The 21,655-nt window shown below is 37.7% G+C and overlaps 1 protein-coding gene across 1 annotated transcript in view; it reads right to left on the bottom strand.

Moving 5' to 3' along the window:
- Positions 1–16: 16 nt before the first annotated feature.
- STK24 (serine/threonine kinase 24) overlaps positions 17–21,655 on the bottom strand; it is a 53,055-nt gene continuing 31,416 nt past the window's right edge. Inside the window, exons 3-11 of the mRNA XM_030968629.1 lie at positions 17,648–17,704; positions 14,650–14,758; positions 14,369–14,526; positions 9,819–10,004; positions 9,431–9,576; positions 8,405–8,528; positions 7,445–7,513; positions 6,412–6,548; positions 17–4,096 (exon numbers count right to left, since the gene is read on the bottom strand). Of these exons, the coding sequence (XP_030824489.1) occupies positions 4,060–4,096; positions 6,412–6,548; positions 7,445–7,513; positions 8,405–8,528; positions 9,431–9,576; positions 9,819–10,004; positions 14,369–14,526; positions 14,650–14,758; positions 17,648–17,704 (1,023 nt within the window). The 3' untranslated portion in view covers positions 17–4,059. The remainder of the gene's footprint in view (positions 4,097–6,411; positions 6,549–7,444; positions 7,514–8,404; positions 8,529–9,430; positions 9,577–9,818; positions 10,005–14,368; positions 14,527–14,649; positions 14,759–17,647; positions 17,705–21,655) is intronic.

Here is a 21,655-nt window from a genome sequence, read left to right as displayed (position 1 = left end):
TTTCACTGGGCTGGCAGGATGGAGGCTACAAGGTGGGTTTTAAATCACTGCCATCTACAAGTGCTACAAATTCTGAGCTGACTGGCATTAAAAATCCAACACTATTTAATAACCTTTCTGCATATCATTACTGACACATGGGCAATAACTGCTCTAGAAGCCCACAGAGCATCTTCTTCAGTGAAGGGACCCTGAATCTCATCTCACTGACCACTCAGGTGGCAACATTTCATGAAACTTTTCCTTCTTTATTTCTAGGTCACGTAGTTTACAAGGAGGTTTACTGTGTTGGTGTAGAGTGACAAAAGTGAAATTTAAATACACGGTTATAAACAGCAGTGTTACAGAAAACAAGACACACACTTTCATGGTCCTCTGTAATCATGCATTAGAGGTGGCAGGAAACCCTTGCATACGATTTGTCCATGGCATGTGCTCAGCATGTGCAGTTCCCAGCATATCTGCACAACACAGTTAAAAATAGGAAGCACATTTGTGCTATACCTTCAGCTCCTCCCCAGCAGCCTACAAAACCGATTTGGAATTGTCCTGATCCTTGCATGACACCTGTGCTTATGAGCACTGTGGATAATCTTCCAGTGGTGACTTTTTTCAAGGCAAAACACATTTCCTTCAAACTCAGGTTACTGTAAAACTCCTACAAACTGGTACCACACAGTTTAAAAAGTAATACAGAACGTGACAGAAAGTAGTGAGAGCTAAAGAAGATACTGGCCAAGTACATTAAAAGCACATTAAGAGGCAGATGATGGGGTGCCAGGCTACAGGAGGATGGGAACTCACACTGAGCCAGCTGCTTTGCAGTGAGGTGCCAACACAGCCAGCCTCACCTTCCCCCTCCACCTGCACCTCTTGCACAGCAGGGGCAGAACACCCCAATTAGAGCATTCCACAAAAATCAGTTTATCTTCTGTTCCCACAAGCTCACACACAATGATGGAGCTGCAAAGGAACCGTGGCATATCATCCTTCAATAAACTGGTCAGCAACTACAAAGTGCAACTACAGGGAAAATTAAGGTAAAAAAATAGATCTGAGAGTTATAAAAAAGCAAGCCTTCAGTTCAAATAACTGATTTTATTGTTTTTAAACAGTGAGTTTATTTACTGCCTAATCATGAAATCCCTGACAAATAAGCAGTTCTACTAATTTAAAGGTTTGCATAAATAGGGATAGCTTGTCATTTAGTATAGTCAAGACTGAATGAAGTACTACCTGCACAGAAAAATATCAGTGCAACATCGCAACACAGACATGTTTTAAGCATGAAAAAACCTCTCAAAAATATCAATACACTTCTTTTCCTCTGAGAAACTGAGGTGGTGCTTCTTTCAAATGAAGCTCCTCTTCTGTTACCAATATAGACCTGATTTTTAAAGCATCAATACTTTTTAATAGCAAATGATTGTACTTCTACATTCAAGATACAGCACGCTTTTTTTTCAGTGAATCTCAGTTTAAGATAGTCTATATTTAAATAATCTGTATATTACATATAAAAATACACATCTCTACCATAAATGAGGTCTTGTCTTCTTCTAAATGCCCAAGCCTTTTGGCCACCTGCCCACACCACAAGTCTTATTCATCTTAAGCTCTGACACATTGATCAAGCAAATTCTGCCACTATCTACTCAGAGAAGTAACTTCCTCAACATACAGTCCTGGAACACAACTAAAATGCAACTCAAAACACATATATGTAACTTTCCAAATGAGTGTTCAAAGAATCTAGCTTAGAATTTAATTCAACTTGCTGATTGATAAATTCTTGACATTCAAGCCAGCAGCATAAGTTTAACTTCCCCACTAAGTCTCAGAGTTCTGTGCGTCTCCAATTAAGCTCACTTTAATTTCCAGTCCTTACACTAACAGATGACTAGGGAACCATCTACACTGATCAATTTACATTTCCAGTGCAAACACACCTGTTGATTTCCTTGTGCGGTCACAGCACAGGGATCTATTGAAGGCTGAATGTTCTCATATTGACACATCAACAGGTAAATTTCCATTGCGCTGCATTCTGATGCCCATTTCACAAAAGCACTGCTAAATTTGTTTCCTCAAAAGTGAGCCTATACATAACACTTAAGAGCACACTAAACAACATAATTAAAATATTAATCAAAGTGGAGTTGTAAAACATTGCTCAAACTTTAGCATTGTTCAATTTATTTTAAACTTCCTAAGCCATAAAGGAAACCCATTACCTCATGAGGCTGGCAAATGAGTAATGCCTGAAAGCATGGCCTCAAGATGAACACACACCCACATTTCTTCCAACTGTTGTTCCAACCTGGGCAGAAGTTTATTAGCTCTGTTAGCAAGACAGTGTCCTCTTACTATTAAATTCTTAAATTAATAAATTAAGGCTATTAATATGCATAGACTAAGGGCTACCACGGTGATAGAAGTCCTGGAAGGAGACCTCGCCAGCTTCCACAATGGTTAGAGTACCTGGGTTTCTTGTACCAAGCTAGGCAGATATGCCTGTATTTTAAATGTTAAGCCTTTCTGTTCCAAAGCTCCCATCCATATATATTTTTTTTAAAAAGTAAATATATAAGTTACTTCGCGGTCATGCAAAGCATAAAGTCATCAAATTCCTCATTAAAAGAAGGCAAAAATGCTCTCTTAGCTACTGGAATAAGAAGAACCTGAATATAGTCTTGGTGAAACCAAGGTAAACCTCAGAGTAATACTGTGGGGGGGGGAGGAAAAATAGCAGCTACCTAATCAACTGTGCATACAACTAATGAACTAGTATTACTGTTTCCAAGATCTGTGACAACTGAATTCAGCTATGTAGAAATCCTCACAGGAATAGTAGAAATTTTAAAATTCAGAATTTCAAGAAGGAACTTTTCTCTGAACAGGCAAGCAGCAGGACCCAGCACACAGCACTTGGGCTGTTTCTCAGTCTCTCTGTCCAACATCTATCCATTCTGGTAGAGATGCACAGATCCAGGCAGCGAGACCAAATACTGAATCTATGGATAATTTTTCTTTTATGCCAAAAGACATTTGTTTTAATGATAAAAATAGGCATGATAAAGAAATACTTGCCACTGTCTCAGAATCTACACCTTAAGGAGATATTTCAGAATAAATAAAGGGAACAAAGATTTCTCTGAGCATTTTAACATGTTCAGGTGAAAAAAAAATACTGTGTCTGAATTTCACAAGCTTCACAAATATCTGTTACTAAAACTGAACTATTTCAGAATTTGCATTGGCACAGCTTGAAACTGAAGATATGAAAGAACTCATTCTCTAGGAAAAACAATAATTTAAATTTAAAGCTTTGAGAGACCAGGTGTATGAAATTTAAAACAACTAGAAGTAGTACCATATACAGAAAGTGATGCTCAGAATATAAGTAAAAAGAAAGAAATGCTAGAGAAGCAGAATAAAATTGTGTCTGTGCTGAGGTACAAATAGAAGGTTCTATAATACAGGATTAACTCTTTCAATGGCAAATACTTCACATACAAAAATCTAACCGAGATTCACTTATCACATAATTCAAACTTTACATGTAATAAAGGCAAGGCAATACTCAGTTATGGCCTGTCAAATGTTTACCCCACTAACATTATCTACAAAAGCACTTTACCATTTTGTACACAGTGATTCCTTATGCACATTGAAAGGCTTTCTTTTAAAAAAGACATTATATACATATCTGTACACAATTCCAACAACCATGCTCCATCTCTCAGTGGAATTCTTAAAGCAAGATACCTGAGGTTTCTCAATATCTTCAATTTCTCTATCACAAACCTAAATATACATTTCAGATTTTACAAAAGGACACCTCCCTGGAATATGTGAATTATTATTTTAAAAAATTATAGCTTTAAGGAGCTGAAAAAGATTGCCTCCATCCAAGAGACTTCATTTTCACTCTTAGAATGTCCTTCCTCCCAAGGACTTTCCAGAGACTGAGAGGCAGAACAGCATTAGGGTGCACGCCTTCAATGCAGACACCATGGGATCTCTGCTGTCTTGGGAAAGCCAGGAAGGAAGAGTATGTCAGTAGGATGAAGAACTTCCTCCAGCTAGGGAATATCTGAAGAGAAAAAGAAATAGTTACTGTTGCAACTTTTAGGAAGGCATTCTACAAGAAGCAGCAATGAAGTGATTCCATTTTATGCTGTTGAAGTTCCGGCCTTTTCCTTACACAATGGGACCCACCACAGCCACCACACCTTAAAGGAAGAGCCATGGAACTGAACAGCCCTGTTAGAGTATCACTGCTTCCTAACAAACAGCAACAAACTGTGCTCAAATGTGTACTGAGCAGCACTTAATGATGGAAGAACATTTAGTGACTCCAACTTCCTTACTCTGCAAGCTTACATCAAATCTTTTCAAAATATTGCTGGGCCGGACAACTCTATCTCTTGATCTAAGCAGATTCTTAAATCATCCAAAGAAATAAGCACACCTTTAAATCACATTAAGTTCCCAGTAAACTTCACCAAACATCCAAAATCAAAACTGGAGGGGGAAGGTAACTGGATTCACACACATTACTGGGCAGCTATTCTGAGGGTCCCAGTTAATTCATTCAGATAAGCTTACAAAATCCAGTTCTAACCAATCATAAGGGGCAGTGAAAATGTAATCAGAAACTTGTTGTTGAAAACCTATCTTCAGTAATTAGCTAGCAAATTGAGAGGGTATTATACTGAATGACCTAAAGATCTAACAGAGCATACTTCTTGCAGCACTCGAACAAGAAGGAATTATTTTTTTCAGAATTTGACTAGCTCCAAAAAACAGCTTTATCCCCAAGGGAAACCTACTAAGCTATGGAATGATTCAAGCTCATTTTTAGTGGGAGTTCTTGCTATTCATTCTTTCACTCCCTTTCTGGAGTCATTATCCCATACTAGCTGGAATACAATCCCTGAAAAATAGAGACAGTTCACCCAGATATGATCCACTGACATTCTCTATGAATAATTCTTTCTCTCCTAGAAAGAGAATGGAGTGCTTGCCTTCCCTGCTCTAAGACACTATGACCAAGAAAAACAATAACAATCCAAGAAAGCAGAACAGAAGGAAAGCAATGCTAAACAGGTATACAAAGGGTTCTGGAATCTTTCTCACAGGACAAAAATTATGAATGTTGCTGTTGTGACAGAACAAGTAAGATCACTTCCAGCATCCCCAAAAATGCCCGTGTCTTGGCACTGTCTCCACATGGCCACTGTCAGCCTCAATTGCAGCATCAAGTCTTTGAGGTTTCCAGTTCCAGGCAGATCCTGTACCAGACTGATAAAAATACAACACTGAAATATTAGCTGATGAAAGACTGGATTCAATTTTGGAACCCCTAATGGAAACAACTGAGATGGAAGCTCCAGCAGGTCTTTCAAGTCTGCCAGGACCAAATGAGACAGGACAGGACATCTGGCATTAGAAGTAACCTTTGGGCTTCATTCTTAACAGCCCACAAAGCAACAAACATGATTGCTTGCAAGTTTCTTGGCACTGGTTTTTACTGAAGGAGAAAGTGCCAGCCTGGAAATCCTGTGCTTCAACCTCAAAGCCATGAATTCCTAAACTTTACCAAGTTGTGGTCAGAGACAGTGTAAGGGAGACACCTGCTCAGGGTGATCTTTTTCCATGTAGCGGTCTATGATTAATCATTGACATGAGTTTTTTCTAGTACCAAGCAATCCAATCTGGCTGCTGTGAGTTTCACAATAGCTGTGGGCTCCCAGATTCAATGTTATATTTATAGCCTCTTCCAGCAGCAATTCTGAAATTTATACCTCTTATCTTTTCTTGTGCAGCATTTAAAGGAACAGAAAATTGATTATTTGTTCCTAATATATTCCTAAGGAAGGCAGTTAGAAAATCTCATTAAATTTGGCCTTTTGAAGACCAAATATTGGGTTTGGAGGTGTCACCCAAAGGCCATAAAGACTGTCTTTAATGAATGAACAAGGAACCACTGACCATGTGAGTGAGGGAAACACAGACCCAACTGAACAGTCAATTTATCCATGTGGGTAAAAGAACCTAAGAGTGACACAGAGTGTTCTCTGCAACACACACCCAGACAGACACCAAGGAAGTGTGTGTCCCTTACATGAACTGCAAAGTGAAAAGCCTGTCCAGTCTCATTTGACACACAATATGCACACCAACAGGATGGACATGCACATGTGCTATCACCTGAAGCAAGAAATTAGAACTGCTGATACAATTAGGTGTTTTTCCAGTAAGCAAACACAACTGCACAAACTGCAGGCACAAGTGGTTTTCTTCTTCATTAGTAACAAAAATGAATTCTTTCAATTCAACATACACCAATATTTATAGAATCAGATTTGCAGTTTTCTGTAAGCCATGCTGCAATAGCTTCATTACCTCTGAAGCCTCTGCACAAGGTGTGACACCATGGTATCTGCAATGCCTGGACAAGCCTCTTCAGCTAAATAAACTGCCTTCCTCAGTTCTTCTATGGAATCTGTGTTACCACCACACACCTCACTCTTCTCTTTCAGCTGAAAGGAAACCAGGAAGAAATATATTAATGAGATATTAATAAATATTTCTATACACAATATAAGGCAGAAGCTTGTTAGGAAGTGACCATCAGTGTTCACAGTGTCAGCATTTGACTTTCATCATACACCCTCACCTACTGAAGACTTTTTTCAAGCAGAAGTTTGTCTTTACAGTACTCATCAGGACGTCATTCATCTTCACACATCTTCAATCTTCACACATCCTTTTCAGCATGCTCACAGTCAAAAATGACAACAAAGTATCCCAAAGAAAAAAAAGCAGTATTTACCCATAGCTGTTTGGTTTCAGGATGTGCTTCCTATACTTTAGTATCCATACTTACACACCTATAGTTTATACATATACACTGCAGTCATTTTATCAACTTTTTAAAATAATTGTATCTTCATAAATTCTTCTCTTATCCTTCATATATTCTTTTTCAAAGTTGTTTTTAAGTATTTGGGGGGAAGAGTATAAAAAATATAAAACTCAGAATGGGAACAAAATATAGTTTTCTACACTGAAATTCAAAAGTGAAATTCTTGATGATCTGGTCCACAACTGTATCTTGGAACAGATCTTGAAATTTATAGTAAGATAAATACATAAAGTAGTGTCAAAAATAGAATGCTGCAACCCAAACATTTACACACCCTTTTCTTGTCATGTTCATTGCTTTAGGCCAGCATGGCTGATGTTACTACCATGCATATCAAGCATTGTTAGGAACAAAATACAGATCTCAGAAGCAGACATACCCAAGGCACAGCTAACATGTAACACAGCAAGTTCAAAATGGGTAGTAGCAACCTTAGGTGTCATTCATTATATTTTTCAATTTTTATTCAGATAAACCTTGGAATTGTTAAGTTTTAAAGCTATAACTTACCTCTGCAAATAAAGGGGATATAATTGTAGACAGGCATTGGGATAGAGGCCTCTTTGGGATATCCTTTTCCTTTAAAGAAAAAAAAAAATCTGACCAATTTTATTTTTGAAAAAAAGCATCCTCATTGTATGCTAATTAAAGACAAAATGTAGTTCCAACATGCTACACTTTATGAAAGCTCTGTTTCCATATATGGAAAATGTTCTACAACATACTATTCCAATGCACTGTGGAAAATAGAGGCTGAATTAAAATTTGAGACTGCAGCACCTCAAATACACGCAAGCTCAAAATTAGAAGGGGAAAAAAAAACACAAACCAAACCCACCAAACTCTCACAATCCTACTGACCATTAACTAAGTCACAGACATGCTGATATTTACTAGGTTTATCCTGTATGACACAATATTTTTCTTGTATTTCTCCAGAATTTTCAGAGTCAGCAAAGCAACAACCTGCTCTGACCACACTGCTTGCAGAAAATACAATGAAGCAGTTCCTAAACATCCCTTATTCTGGGTTGCTTGGGTTTGGATTTTTTTTTTTTTTGGACCCATTCTGTTCTTTGTTATATTTTTAGTCTTTTTCCTTAAAAGACCAAAATACCTTCTCCAAAACTCCAGCCTAGATTTGCACTGTACTGGTTTTAGTTTACTATACAGAATGAGATTTTAAAAATACAATATTGCCTGGTCTTCCTCCAGTGGTTTTATTTCAAACTAGAGAAATATCTTGGTACGTATTTTGTCAACTACAAAAAAGGACACATTAAAAGAATGCCCAAAATTCAAGGCTTACTCAGAAAGTTTTGTGAAAGGCAACTGTAGAAAACACATTTTTAGCAAAAGTACTGGAAGTTTCACAATATAAATGCTTTTAAAGGCGTAAAATAAAATCACCCCACTAAATTATTAAAGCAGAATTATCTCCTTGTATTATGAAGTCAATATTTTGAGCACCTTATTTCTTTGCAACTCCAAAGGCTGGGCTGCTCCATTCTCTAGATTCTTGGGGTCTTTTTCTCTTATTGTAAAGATCCACTCTTCTGAGTCACTCCCACCTGAAGCCTGACCATCTGCTTCACTTCAAGGGAAAGGAAAAAAAATAAATCAATTTTTATTACCTACACCTTACTGCCATTGTTCATTAAATGTACACACTAAATAGAAAAACTCAGTAAAGAAGTAAAGACCAAGATCAGGATTCTATTGTGCAGGCCACTACATATAAAGACAAGTATGAAAATTAAGGTAACTTTTTTTTTGGGGTAAATTAAAAATTTAAACCAAGATACTTCACCAGATTCAAGGAAGTGAAGCATTACAGATTGAAAACATTTTCCCAAGTCATATTAACAAGTTACATGAAGTGTTTTATTGCTATCTGAAAACTGGCTTTAGCAGAGTACCTCAACTCATTAGAAAAAGGGGATAAAATTAGAAAACTAAATTCACTTTTCTTGCCTAGAAAATTAGCTAAGACACTGGAACTGTGATCACTAGAAGGCATGAAGCCATTAATACTGTAAAGAAATAAACAGCTGTAATGTCACCCAAGAAATAACCTGATGCTTGCCATTAGCATGCAGCCTGGAATTGCAGAGAATAGTTGTGTTTTCTTTACTATGAGGTATTAAATCCATTTGTGAATAAGTTGTGGCAATCTCTTCACTTGAACCTCATTTGCACAGTGTTACTTGGCTGTGCAGCTTGAGACCTTCTGGCTGCAGAACAGCTGGCCTCATATCTAGGAAGAACCCTGGACTCTACATAAAAAAGAAGGTAGCACAGAATATGGGCCAGGAGAGATTTTCCTCAGTGACTGTTACTTGTATGAAATTGCTGCCAATACTAAAATTGAGATTGCATTCACTTAGCAAGGCCACTAAGCTGAAAAGCTGCAAATAACTGAATACAGCAATACATGTGCTAAAAATAACTCCTTGGCTTCTAAAGGAGGATATCTTATAGACTCCTCAAACTTACGTATCCGAGTCATCAGAACTGGAGTCGTCATGACTTTGCTCAGACTTCCATCTCTTATGCCTGTCAATGAGGTCAGCCAAGTAAGATGTTTTCTTGGAGTTTCGTAAAATGAACTTGTGTTTTAAAAGTTCTTTTGCGGTAGGTCTCTTAAAAGAAAAAAAGAGAGAGTTGAGGTTTTTTTAACCGTGTTAAAGTGTTGAGTGACTCACTACAAAAACAAATCCAGAGTTTAGTCTTGATACAAATGAGACTTTAAATATATACAGTATCTAAAAATATACCTGTCACTTATGTCATACCATATTAGAGAAGCTGAATGACACTTACTCATGCAATTCACATAAAGCAGTCAAGTTCTCTACTACACACTGACAAACATGAAACTCACAAAGCTTGGGTCCTTGTTTAAGCAGGCCTCGACAAATTCTTTGAGGGATTTACTGAAGTTTCCTTCCAGCGTTGGTGGATTGTTCTTAGGAATGAGGAACAAAACTTTCATTGGATGTAATTCTGAATGAGGTGGCTCTCCTTTTGCAAGTTCTATGGCTGTTATGCCTAATGACCAGATATCTGCCTGTAAGAAAGAATGCTTTTAAGATTAGGTTGGAGAAAGAAAAGAAAAGAAAAGAAAGTGTTGGCTTGCTGCTCTAGGTTAACCAGCAACACACATCTGCTTGCTCACACCGTCCCCTGGTGGAATGGGGGAGGAAGAGAATTTGAAGAGTAACAGGAGAAAACTTCTGGGTTATGAACAGTTTAATAATTGAAATAAAATAACAATAATTATAAATTATAATGGAAAAGAAAATAAAGAGAGAGAACTAACACCCAAGAAAGGCAAGTGATGTAAGTGCAAACAGCTGTTCTCCACCAACAGGAAGATGCTCAGCCAGTCCCAGAGCAGCAGGGACTTCCCCCTGGTTTTATTGCTGAGCATGAGGCTGTATGGTGTGGAATATCCCTCTGGTCAGCTGGGATCAACTGTGCTAGCTGAGTCCTCTCCCAGCTCCTTGTGCACCCCCAGCCTGCTCAGTGGTGGGTGAAAAGCAGGAGAAGCCTTGACTCTGTGCAAGGGCTGGTCAGTAATCAGGAAATCATCCCTGAGTTGTCAACACTTGCAGCACACACTCAAAACACAGCCACATACCAGATAAGAAGAAAATTAATTTTACCCCAGTCACAACCATCACACTTTTAAAGGTAGATTTTTAAACTTTACTGTAAATAACTTAATGTGTAAATTGGTTTTGTTACCATTGTTTTATGCGATTAGCCCCATAGCCCAAGTAAACAGAGTTTCTTGGTTGTCTCCACTCTTCAGTATAAAACAGTTATACTAAGTAGAGTTTAGTTTTTTTTAAATCAATCCTACTACACCAAAAAGCAATGGCAGAGTTGTTATAAACTAGGATTTTATCTACCATATTCAAGTACACTCTGTAAATATGGGGTAAGTCTAAAATATTTACATAAAGTGTTTTAACTTGCACAAGATTTTTCCTCAACATAAATTAGCTAGTACAACCATCAGAAATTTAATACATTAGAATATAACTTCCCTAGAGTTTAACACTGGTTTTATTTATCATTCTTATTCACAGACTAGAGAAATGCAGTCTTGAACAGTAATATTCAGCTTTTTGGTCCAAGTAGCCTCTAAAAGTTTTCACCATCAAAATGTGCTACTCTTTCTAGGGAATGCTGTCTCCCTTGATACAAATCCTATTGCAAATCTGCCTGAAGTAATATGAAATAATGCATTATAATTCTCTTATGTTTTGCTGAAATCACAAACCCAAAAGTCAAGAGAACGGATAATAAACCTGTCAGAAAGGTAAAAGAAAAAATTTTTCACAGAAATGTCTGTTCCAAGGACAAGATACCAATTAAAATATTTATGTTTGGTTTTTTCCTGTTTCTTTTTAAGTGAAAGCAGAACAAAGACTTGTTCTCAGGAAAACAGGAAAGATCTGACATGAGCTGTCTGGTTTTACTCCCAAACAGAGCAGTAGGAATTTTGCTATGCTGTAAACAGATCTATTTCCAGGGACTGGACAGAGCAGAGATTTCATTCATCACTGCTGTCTTTATGATGTACCCCTGTACCCCACCTGTGTCACCCCTGTGGATTCTCATGGTTATCTTTGACAGACTTGCACACATCCATTCCACTATCACAGCCGCAGTGCCTGGCCCAAAACAAGCTCCTCCTTCCTTGTTCAGACAGTATCCTACTGTTAAGAGCTTAGTTACTTAATTTTGCAAGTAAGAATGAAAAAAAAAATCAGAGTCAATTAGCATACCATTGAATTTATGAAATGCCATTTTGTTAGCCCATGTTACAGAACAGTTCCTGAGCACAAAGAATTACATAAGCACATGAGCCCTAAGTTTCATTTATCTTAATAAGAGCATTATCAGCTAAGCTCTCCTCAAGCCTAATTATGAGTAATTTCCCTCTAGCAGGAAAGTTTTTCTTGGTTACAAAAGAAAAATGTCACCTGTGAAGATGAGTCTTCATGTCAACAACTGAGTATTATTATTTCAAATTTATTCAGAATTTCAGTTTCTCAACAGTGAAGTGTTAAAGCCACATAAATGGATACTTTTCCTCTGCCAGACTTTCAGTCACAGGTTTATATTTGTATATACACATGCTCCACATCAGATTTACATGTGTATGAGTACACAAACATCTACCTGCACACACATATATGTATATAAATACTTCCTTTTTTCCTCATGTACTTATAACTGTACTGCTAGTGACCTTCCTCTACAAAAATTAACAAAAAAGTGCAACAAACCATGTCTGGTCTAGTCATGCACACTAGACTCTTTGAAGTACCAGATGGGTTTTGGAAACTCATCATCAAAAATAACTCACCCCATATTCCTCTGGAATCATATCCTCCCCTTTCACAGATACGAAAGGAAGTACCAATTGCACATGTATCCAATTAGGCATTTCTAGGATGGACTTGACTGTGACAGTGAAACCCCAGAACAAGCACAAATAGTTCTCCAAATGGAGAGGGATAAGCATGACCTCAGGATGTGGTGGCACCCCATTCACAAGCTGTAATTTTTAAAGTTTCAAAACTTGAACAGAAATTCTTCTTCCAAGTTCAGATGACAGTCACCAATTCACTGGTAACTACTATTTACTGCAATATTGCCATATGCCTTTCCTCTTCTAATCTAATGAGTAAAATTCAGTCTGGCTTTGAAGTTCTTGTAAGTCAAAGAAACAGGCCATGTGCAAAAGACACTTTCAAATTAAATATCTATTTTTTACAGTACAAGTTTTATAGTAGAAAGAACAAAGAACGAGATATATGAAAAATGAAGCATGTTAAGAAAACATGTTTTCAGATAAGACAGGAAGCAAAAGAAGAAGCAGAAGCATGGCCAAAACCTAGAGCCCTTTCAAGCTTTTATTGGGAATGCCTCATCAAGTATCCAAGACTCTTATGTCCATGTGACATTGCAGAATGAAACAGCCAGAATGGACAATGTAAGAGCTGAATCATACTTTGCCCAAGTGATGGTCATTCCCAGGAGCCGAACCTCAAAAAAAACCCAAAAAACCCCAAACCCAACCAACCAAAACCAAAACAAATTAACTAACTAAAAATCCCCCACAAAAACACACAAAGGGAAAAAACCGCAACCACCATTCAAAAAATGTTTACCCAATTTTAAATTGGGATTTTGGGGTTATTTAAGCTTCTACAGGCTCTACAGTGTTTTGCTTGCTATAGGCTCTTTACAGAAAGATATCAAATAGGGAATTAAGCAATAGTACAGCCTAGACCAGAATCAGCCTTGGCAAATGGAAAGAATCATCCCAACCTGTCCCACTGCATGGAAATACGGCCAATCAACAAATCCCTACAGGAAAATCAGAGGAAATGGGCAAGGAAGATGAGCTCAGGGAAGAACATAAGGAAATACTGGTAATTATAATAAAGAAAGCTGATCTTAACACAAACTGGGCTTGAGGGTGACCTTTGTTTCACACCTACAGCTGCAGCAGTGGGCTGGGCAAAGAGCCTTTCCTGATACATGGGTGTCCTGCTGAGCTAGCCAGGCCATGTGGGGCAGGGAGAAGGCAGGGGCAGCAAAGAGTTGTATATGTACCTCAAACAAACAGAAGCAAAAAAAACAAGTAACCAGCACAACAAACTCTGAAAAAAGCAAGAGGCTTGAGCTGCCTCTAATGGGCATGTTCCTTCCGGGCAAGCAGGGACACACAGTGCCACGCTGGTGAGAATACAGAGAACAGTAATGGAATCACATTTCTATTGTGACCCAACTATGTATTACAATTGATATATTGTGCTTGTCTTGAGATTCCAGTAGGCTGATGTGCCACTCTGCTAGATCAAAATCCTGTATATAGATAAATTTGGCATTTAATATTAACACCTCCCAAATGGCAAATCTGAAAGAATATGGTCAGAGCAGCACATCTTGCCAGAGATGAGTAACAGCCCTTTCAAACAACACTTCCACATCCACCAAATCCATATTCTTCAACTGTGTTGCTGGCTATTTTTTTCTAAAAGCAAGAGGAAGAATATTAACATTTTGAATATATTTGCACTCTTCTACTTTTTCTAAATATCTGCACTCTTCTACTTTTAAAACAGCCAAAAATACTCATCAATAGAGTGGGAAAAAAGGTGATGGAATGCACTCGTGAATACTGTATCATTTTTTGCCATCTGGATTGTCTTAATAAACTAGGAAACTTAAACTTTAGATACAAATTAGGAAATCTTTCCTCACCAACAGCTTTTAGCTGCTAGGTGTCACTGGAACACATCCTCATGTAGACACAGCCAAAGTTATTAGCTGCATTCTGAAGACCAACTTATGCAGTTCAATTTAGAAAAAGGAAGGTCTCATTAGTTATGCCTTGAAGTACCTCACCTTTGAATCATACGCTGATTGCTTTATTACTTCAGGTGCCATCCAAAACGGTGTTCCCACAAAGGTATTCCTCTTTATCTGTGTATCTGTTAGCTGCCCAGCTACTCCAAAATCTGCCAGTTTTACTTCTCCTTGTTCAGACAGCAATACATTAGCAGCTGGAATAAAGAGAAATACCAGAAATTAAGATATTTGACACCATTTGACAATGTAAGGGTGCTCATACAGGTTTGCATGAGTTCTTCTGATATTCTTTCATCACAAATAATAAAACACTTTACCTTTAATATCTCTGTGGATTTTCTTTTCCGAATGCAAGTAATCGAGTCCTTTGAGTATCTCCCTCAATATTGTAGCAATCTGAGTTTCATCAAGAGAGCCAGGCTCTAACTAGGAGATGCAAGAAATGTTTAAGTATGTATAAAAAAAGGACAAACAGAGAACAGAAATAACACTGTGACTACAAAAAGAAAGTACTCCTTCTGTCAGCCCTCAAAACTTCCAATTTTCTAACTTCATAATGTGAGACAAAACAAAATACTCTTTTTTAAAATACATAGTTCTAAACTAAACGGCTTAATGAGCAATAGGCAAAGAAATAATTTATTTTAAATATTATGTAAAATTTGTTAAAGGTGCCATAGAGACAGACCCTCAGGTTATTGCTTTGTGGTCAGGTATGGTGGTCAGATATACTATGCCTTTGAAAAGCATCTGATTGTTAACATTACACTGAACTTGGATGTGCAGCTCCACAGACCCTATGTGGACCCAAATCTCAAAGCCTGAGCAAGAAGCTAAGACATTCAAGGTACTACATCCATCAGTCTATGACTACGTACTGCACTGCACTGGACTTTGAGAAACTCTCTAAAACTCAATTCAAACTGACAGACTGAGAGAACATTAAAATTTTTCAAGTAATACTGGAAATATAAATCTGCTAATTGTTAAAAGATTCCAAGTAATTTTTCTTATGAGAAGAATCAGTAACATTATATGATCCCAAAGTTCTTTACATGTGATATGAAGTCTAAAAGTGAGAATAACAGAGGAAAGGTCACTACCCAGAGAGACAGTAAGGGCATCTTTAACCCTGTCCTTAAACAATAAGGGCATCTCCAGGGAGACTTTCGTGTCCAACAGTTAATATTGGAAATATTTCACTATTCTAGTTTACCCCACAATAGCACTCACTGAATGCAAAATCATAAAGTTGTACCTCTAAAGCTTCATTCTGTGAGAAGGAAAGCATTCCAGATAAGGATTTTCAGATAAAAATAAAAAATAGTACATCCCTCAGAAATCCTCATGCATAGCAACAGAGGTAATATTTCATGTGACAATGCATTTGCTTTATCTTTGCAGCTTTAGTTATAATCTCATTTGTTTTTCCTTAGCTCTGCTAGTACCCACAATATTACCACTACCTGAAACTCACTAAGACATTCTCAAAGCTTTGCTCCAGCCAGGCTGTGAGCATCAGTTTGAGACGTGGTAACATGACACAGCACATCTAATGGGGAAAAACCTCTTATGTCAGCTTCAGCTCACCATAGTGAGGAGGAATTACTGAAAACTGAACAATTCCGAGAAGACTGGCACTTGTACCTGGGTCACAATTTGAACTATACTCCAAGTTTGACCAAAAATGTACATGCAGTTGCATTATATGTACTTTTTCTTGTGAGGCAGGACTTTGAAATCATCCAGTGCATATTCAAGTACAGAAAACACCAAGCTAGAATGACATGTGTGCGCTCTGAACATAGAATTCCAGGATCTCGGTAATCCTTGCCTCGAGTACGAAAATGTGGCAAAGCATGCCAGGTTCTAGTTGAGAACCATAATGTGCATCTTAGAACTAGGAGAACGTGCAGCAGAACACAAATTGAAAATTAATGAAGCACACAAAAGGTGCTTAACAGACACTTACAGGATGATTTCAGTTCTGGGGTGAAATTTCTTCAATAACATTTTAAGATGTGAACAAGTACTTTCAACTATTTCTAGGCAACAAACTTAGAGAATAAACACACAGTCATCACACAAGTGAAATTTGTGAGATTTTAAAAAAAGAAGAAAATATGGTAACATGTGTTTTCATTCTTCTCTTTTATACCTATACAAAGAAAGTAATAGTTAATTTATAAAAGCAAACCCAATTTCTAATTGCTCTTCTGTCTGGAAGAAAAAAGTGATCACAACAATAAATACACATTTTTTTATCATATCTTTATGGGGAACTTCATGAATTTTTACACAGCCACAGAACTCCTAACAGATATGGAAGCTAAAGGTATAAATGGGTTAAAAAATACACAACTGCAAGAAGCCCACATTTAATATCCACTCCTGTTCTGAATGTCACCAGAGGAATCCCTTCACAGTGACCTTGTTCCTTTTGCTCTTTCCTCAAGCATTTATCAGTTATCCTATCTGACAACTGCAAACTCTGCCACAAAGACATTCTGCCTCAGTTTGGATAACAATTTTCACATACTTAAAACATGCATTATTATTTCTATAATAGTGTTTTTAAATCCACAGTGAACATAAGGAGGTGTGTCATATGGGAGGGGGCCTAGGTGCTTTTTAATAGCTGAAGTGAGTGTCAGCATCCAGTTACAGAAAATATGATCTGCACTGACCCCTCTGAATTCCAATTCAAACCTGGCTACTCCATCCCAGGTGCAGAATGAGGCTCTTGCTTCTGTTAAATTTCATACCCTTGATGATTGCACAGCCCTTTGGTCCATCCAGGGCTCCTTGCAAGGCCTCTCTACCCTCCATGGAGTCCAGAGCTTCTTCTGTTTCTTTGAAATATTATTTTTAATACCAGCCTAAACTGTATTGCTGTCTGTTTAGGCTTCAGAAAGACTTCAAACAAGGAACCTTTTGTTTATTTGTTTGGGGAAGGGGGTGGTGAGGAAGATACATTAAAATGTATAAACTTGTATAAGAGTTGTGGCGGCAGAATTAAGAGATGCAAAAAACAATTTTCAGGCACTAGTGCTCTCTGGCTGACTGAAGATTAGCATTCTAAGATGTTTATATCCTGCTTCCAATATTATGTTGCTTAGTTCCCTTCTATTTACACAAATAATCAGTCATGCCTCATGGAAAATAACATTTTTCTGGCATTGACAAATACTTTTATCCTTTCCTGAAAGTGAACATTGCCACAGTCAAGTGATCTATTATAGTTTCCAGAATTATAAGATAGGAAATATAATTATGTGAAGTAAAGTAACAAAAAAACATGCATAATTTACTTACTAGATCAAGGGCAGAGCCTCCACCCAGATATTCCATTATTATCCATAATTTTGTATCCTGTAAAATAAAAAACCAAAAAATGTATTAAGGTTAAAAAAAAACAGAAAGAAATAATAACTTAAATTAATGGGACTTGTCACATTCTTTTTGATGAAGAAATTACCTGTAGTTTTGAAACACCACTAACATTTAGTTGTTCTTCAAAAATATCTCTGGATTATTTACTCAAGAGTGTGTGCATGGAGGAGAATGCATTTTAATTTTAAAATTCCAATTATGGACATTCCAAATATCAAACAGTGTTACATATAACATATTTCCTTTCCTTAGAAAATATTATCTCGATTTTGTTGATCATCTTTATTTGTGCAGATATCTCAAAATATTTTCTTTAGTAAGCTTGACTCCTGTCTAGTTTAAATTGAAATAGGATTTATTCTTCATTTTTCTGCATTGTTTCATTTTCTTGAACAGTTAAGTAGGTTTTCTCCACTAATGCTTACGCATCTGATACATGGTATAGAATCTTTGCACAGTTTTGTTCAAAAAAGAAGAAGCAAAGTAGTAACGAAGATTGTTTAAGATGACTATAACAACTTACTAGCTCCAGCGAGTAAAAGAAAAGCTAACAACAACATCAAGCTGCTATATTCCTAAAGAAAACCTTGGTATATATTACAGGACTGTTTAACACAAGATATACAACGCAGTGTGAAAAGAAGGAGACTGGACCCAATAATTTCTTTCCACTGTTGGCAGCATCTTTTTCCCAAATACACTAAGAGAAGCAGTTAGCCCAGCTTTTTGTTGCAGTACCAGCCCTAAAACACACAACAAAGCAAAGCCACAAATCAACTACATAGGTATTCAAACGAAATTGCTGCACAAAACACACTGCTGGTTTAGTTTTTATGATTATCAAGTTATTTTACACTTTGTTAGTTTCACCTCTACAGTATGTACCAAACTTTCACAAGACCTCTACTATAATAATACAGATATTTCTCAGAGCAAAGAGTGCATAAATAGCAACAATATTCATTTACTTTATCCGACAGAATAAAACTTCATGTAAAAATAATGGCTCACAGCCAGGACATCTGACTCTGAATTCTCATCTGTAAGCATGGATCCAAATTTTTAGAGAACTGGTAAATGTATTGCAGGACATAACTTCATCTAAATCCTCTGAAGGATTAAAATTTTAGCCCTTAGGACTCACTTAAGTCTTCCAGTCATTATTATATTTGTACTTCATTGCATCCACCCCCTCTCTGGGCTCCTGCTGTAGGTAAATGTGCATTTTTCCTACCTCCAGTTACACATACCGTACTATTTTTAGATAAGACCCTGGATTAGGGTTCCTTCTTCATCCACTATTTTTAACACAGAGATTCAGCTAAATTTAGATACCTTTCTTCAAGAATCCACTCATGCTATTTGACAAACACAGTCTTGTTAAAAATATTTCAAGAGAGCCAGAACACGAATTTTAGGAAAAAAGAGTAATTAAAAAATATAATCTAGCTCAGTACTGAGAGACAACATCCTGATAGTGCTTACGTTCTTGCAGACACCACAAATATTCCAAGAACTGTAACCCATCTTGATAGAGTCTCTTGCAGTACTGAAATACTTGTTTTTCTGCTAAAACTTTTACATGTTTTTCCTGTCCCTTCAAGGCTCCAGGTCCTAGCAGTTCCAGAACAAGAACATTACTGAGATGTGTCTTATAGTGAGTCAGCCTAAACTTGATCAAAAGTTTATATTTATATTTTGCTGATAAAATGTGTTTTAAAGCTTTATGAAATTTACAGAGTATTCAAAACTTGCACTTCATTTTAATAGTAACTTAAACACAAACATGCAACTGCATCACTACTTCCTAGTTCACAGGAAATGCCTGGTTGGGAAAGAACAAGGTAAAGGAAGCAAACAGATCCCTTGACCCTTTTCAAGAACAGTGAAGAAAAGAAGGGAAAAAAAAAAAAAAAAAAAAAGGGAAAAACGCTCAAACATCCACAACACCTCACACAGATGTCAACATGAGTTGTGTCTTCCCTTTTCTATTATCTCAAGGATTCAAAGAGGTAACAACTCAAAATAAGATATAGTTTCCCAAAAGAGAAACTCTCTAGAATGCTAGGTACCAAATTCTCAGGCTGAAAACTAGAAATTAGAAGTAGAAAATAACTCACATAAATATTTAAGAACATCATTTTAATTACACAGTTGCACAACTGTATAACACAATTACACTACTACATGTTATATTACTCAGTCTTTTAAAATCATCATTTATCATTTCAATTGTTTTTCTAGATCAACTAGTCTTTGCTCCTGAAACTTTCATCATCAGCTGCCTGAGGCCACATGTCTGAATTTACAATACAAAAGCCATTGATCCACTAAACTCAGTAATTCTACATTTTAAAACAAACGAAGTATGGAAATACAGTTAACAAACACACACACAAAACTGTATCTGTATCCCTGTGTAAAGCTAAGTAATAGCAATCTATTACAATTATGCCATCTTTTTATCTGGATCCTTATATTCAAAGTTATTTTTAATTCTCTATAGTTCTCCCTTGCCTCAGAAATATTACTCAACTTCATCGATGGTTTTGGGTTTTTATTTTCAAAGTTTCCATCATTCATATGAAGTATCTGAACAGATTCATATGTTGTACTCAAATAAATTTAATTACTATAGTAGCAAATCTTACTATCACCTTTCCATAATTCTTTTTGGAATTTTTTTAAGCTTTCTTATATAAAATCTACATCTATTGTAGACAGAAGATGCAAATAAATCCTTTCGATAAGACAGCTGTAATGAATTTCTCAATATGTATTTGATTTTAGAGCCAACAACTATATATACTGACTTTATGTCTGTGGGGGCTTGGATGCTAGCTATCCCTCAAAAGCACTCTGTCACTCCCTTCCTCACCTGGCTATGGGACAGAGAATACAGCAAAAGGCTCATAGGCTGAGGTAAGGACAGGGAGAGAACAATCTCCAGCTGCCCTCATGGGCAAAGCAGAGTAAAAATGGGGACATCAGTTTCATTTCTTACTAGTCAAATCAGAGTAGAATAATGAAAAATAAAACCAAATCTTAAAACCCATTCCCCCTAGCCCCTTCTCCATGGGCTTAAATTTCACTTCCAAATTTCTCCATCTCCTCTCCCCACTGGAAATGGGGATGGGGAATGGGGATCATGCTCAGTTCATCACATGTCTCTGCCACTCCTTCCTCCTCAGAGGGAGGGCTCCTCACACTCCTGCCCTGCTCCCACAGGAGACAGTCCTCCAGGGACTTCTCCAACGTGAGTCCTTCCCACAGCCTGCACTTTTTCATTAATTGCTCCAGTGTGGGTCCTTTCCAGGGTGCAGTCCTTAGGGAACAGCCTGTAGGTCTCCCACAGTATCATAAGTCCTGCCAAACCTGCTCTAGAGTGGGTTCATCTCTCCATAAGGCCAGAAGTCCTGCCAGGAGCCTGCTCCAGAGCGAGCTTCCCACAGGGTCCCAGTCTCATTTAGGCACCTCCACCCGTGTGGGTGGTGTGGGTGTCCCCCATGGGCTGCAGGTGGATCTCTGTGGTCCCACTGAACCTCCATGGGCTGCAGGGGCACAGCTGCCTCACCACGGTCTACACTAGGGGCTGCAGGGGAACCTCAGCTCCAGCATTTGGAGCACCTGCTCCCTGCCCCTTCTCCACCAACCTTGGTGCTTGCTGTTCCTCTCACTTATTCTCACTCCTCTGTCCAGCTGCAGCTGTGCAGGTTTTCTCCTCCCTTCTTAAATCTGTTATCCCAAAGGCCACAGTCACTTAGGGGCTCAGCCTGGGCCAGCAGCACACCCACCCTAGAGCCAGCTGGCACTGGCTCTATGGGACTTGGGGAAAGCTTCCAGCAGCTTCTCACAGAAGCTGCCCCTGTGGCCCCCCAGTACCAAAACCTGGCCATGAAAACCAGAGATAATGCCTTGTAACAACAGCAC

This window comes from Camarhynchus parvulus, chromosome 1 (assembly GCF_901933205.1).
Source record: "Camarhynchus parvulus chromosome 1, STF_HiC, whole genome shotgun sequence".
Taxonomy (NCBI): Eukaryota; Metazoa; Chordata; class Aves; order Passeriformes; family Thraupidae; genus Camarhynchus; species Camarhynchus parvulus.
The sequence above is the reverse complement of the archived record's forward strand: the minus strand, read 5'-3'. Positions and strand labels throughout refer to the sequence as shown.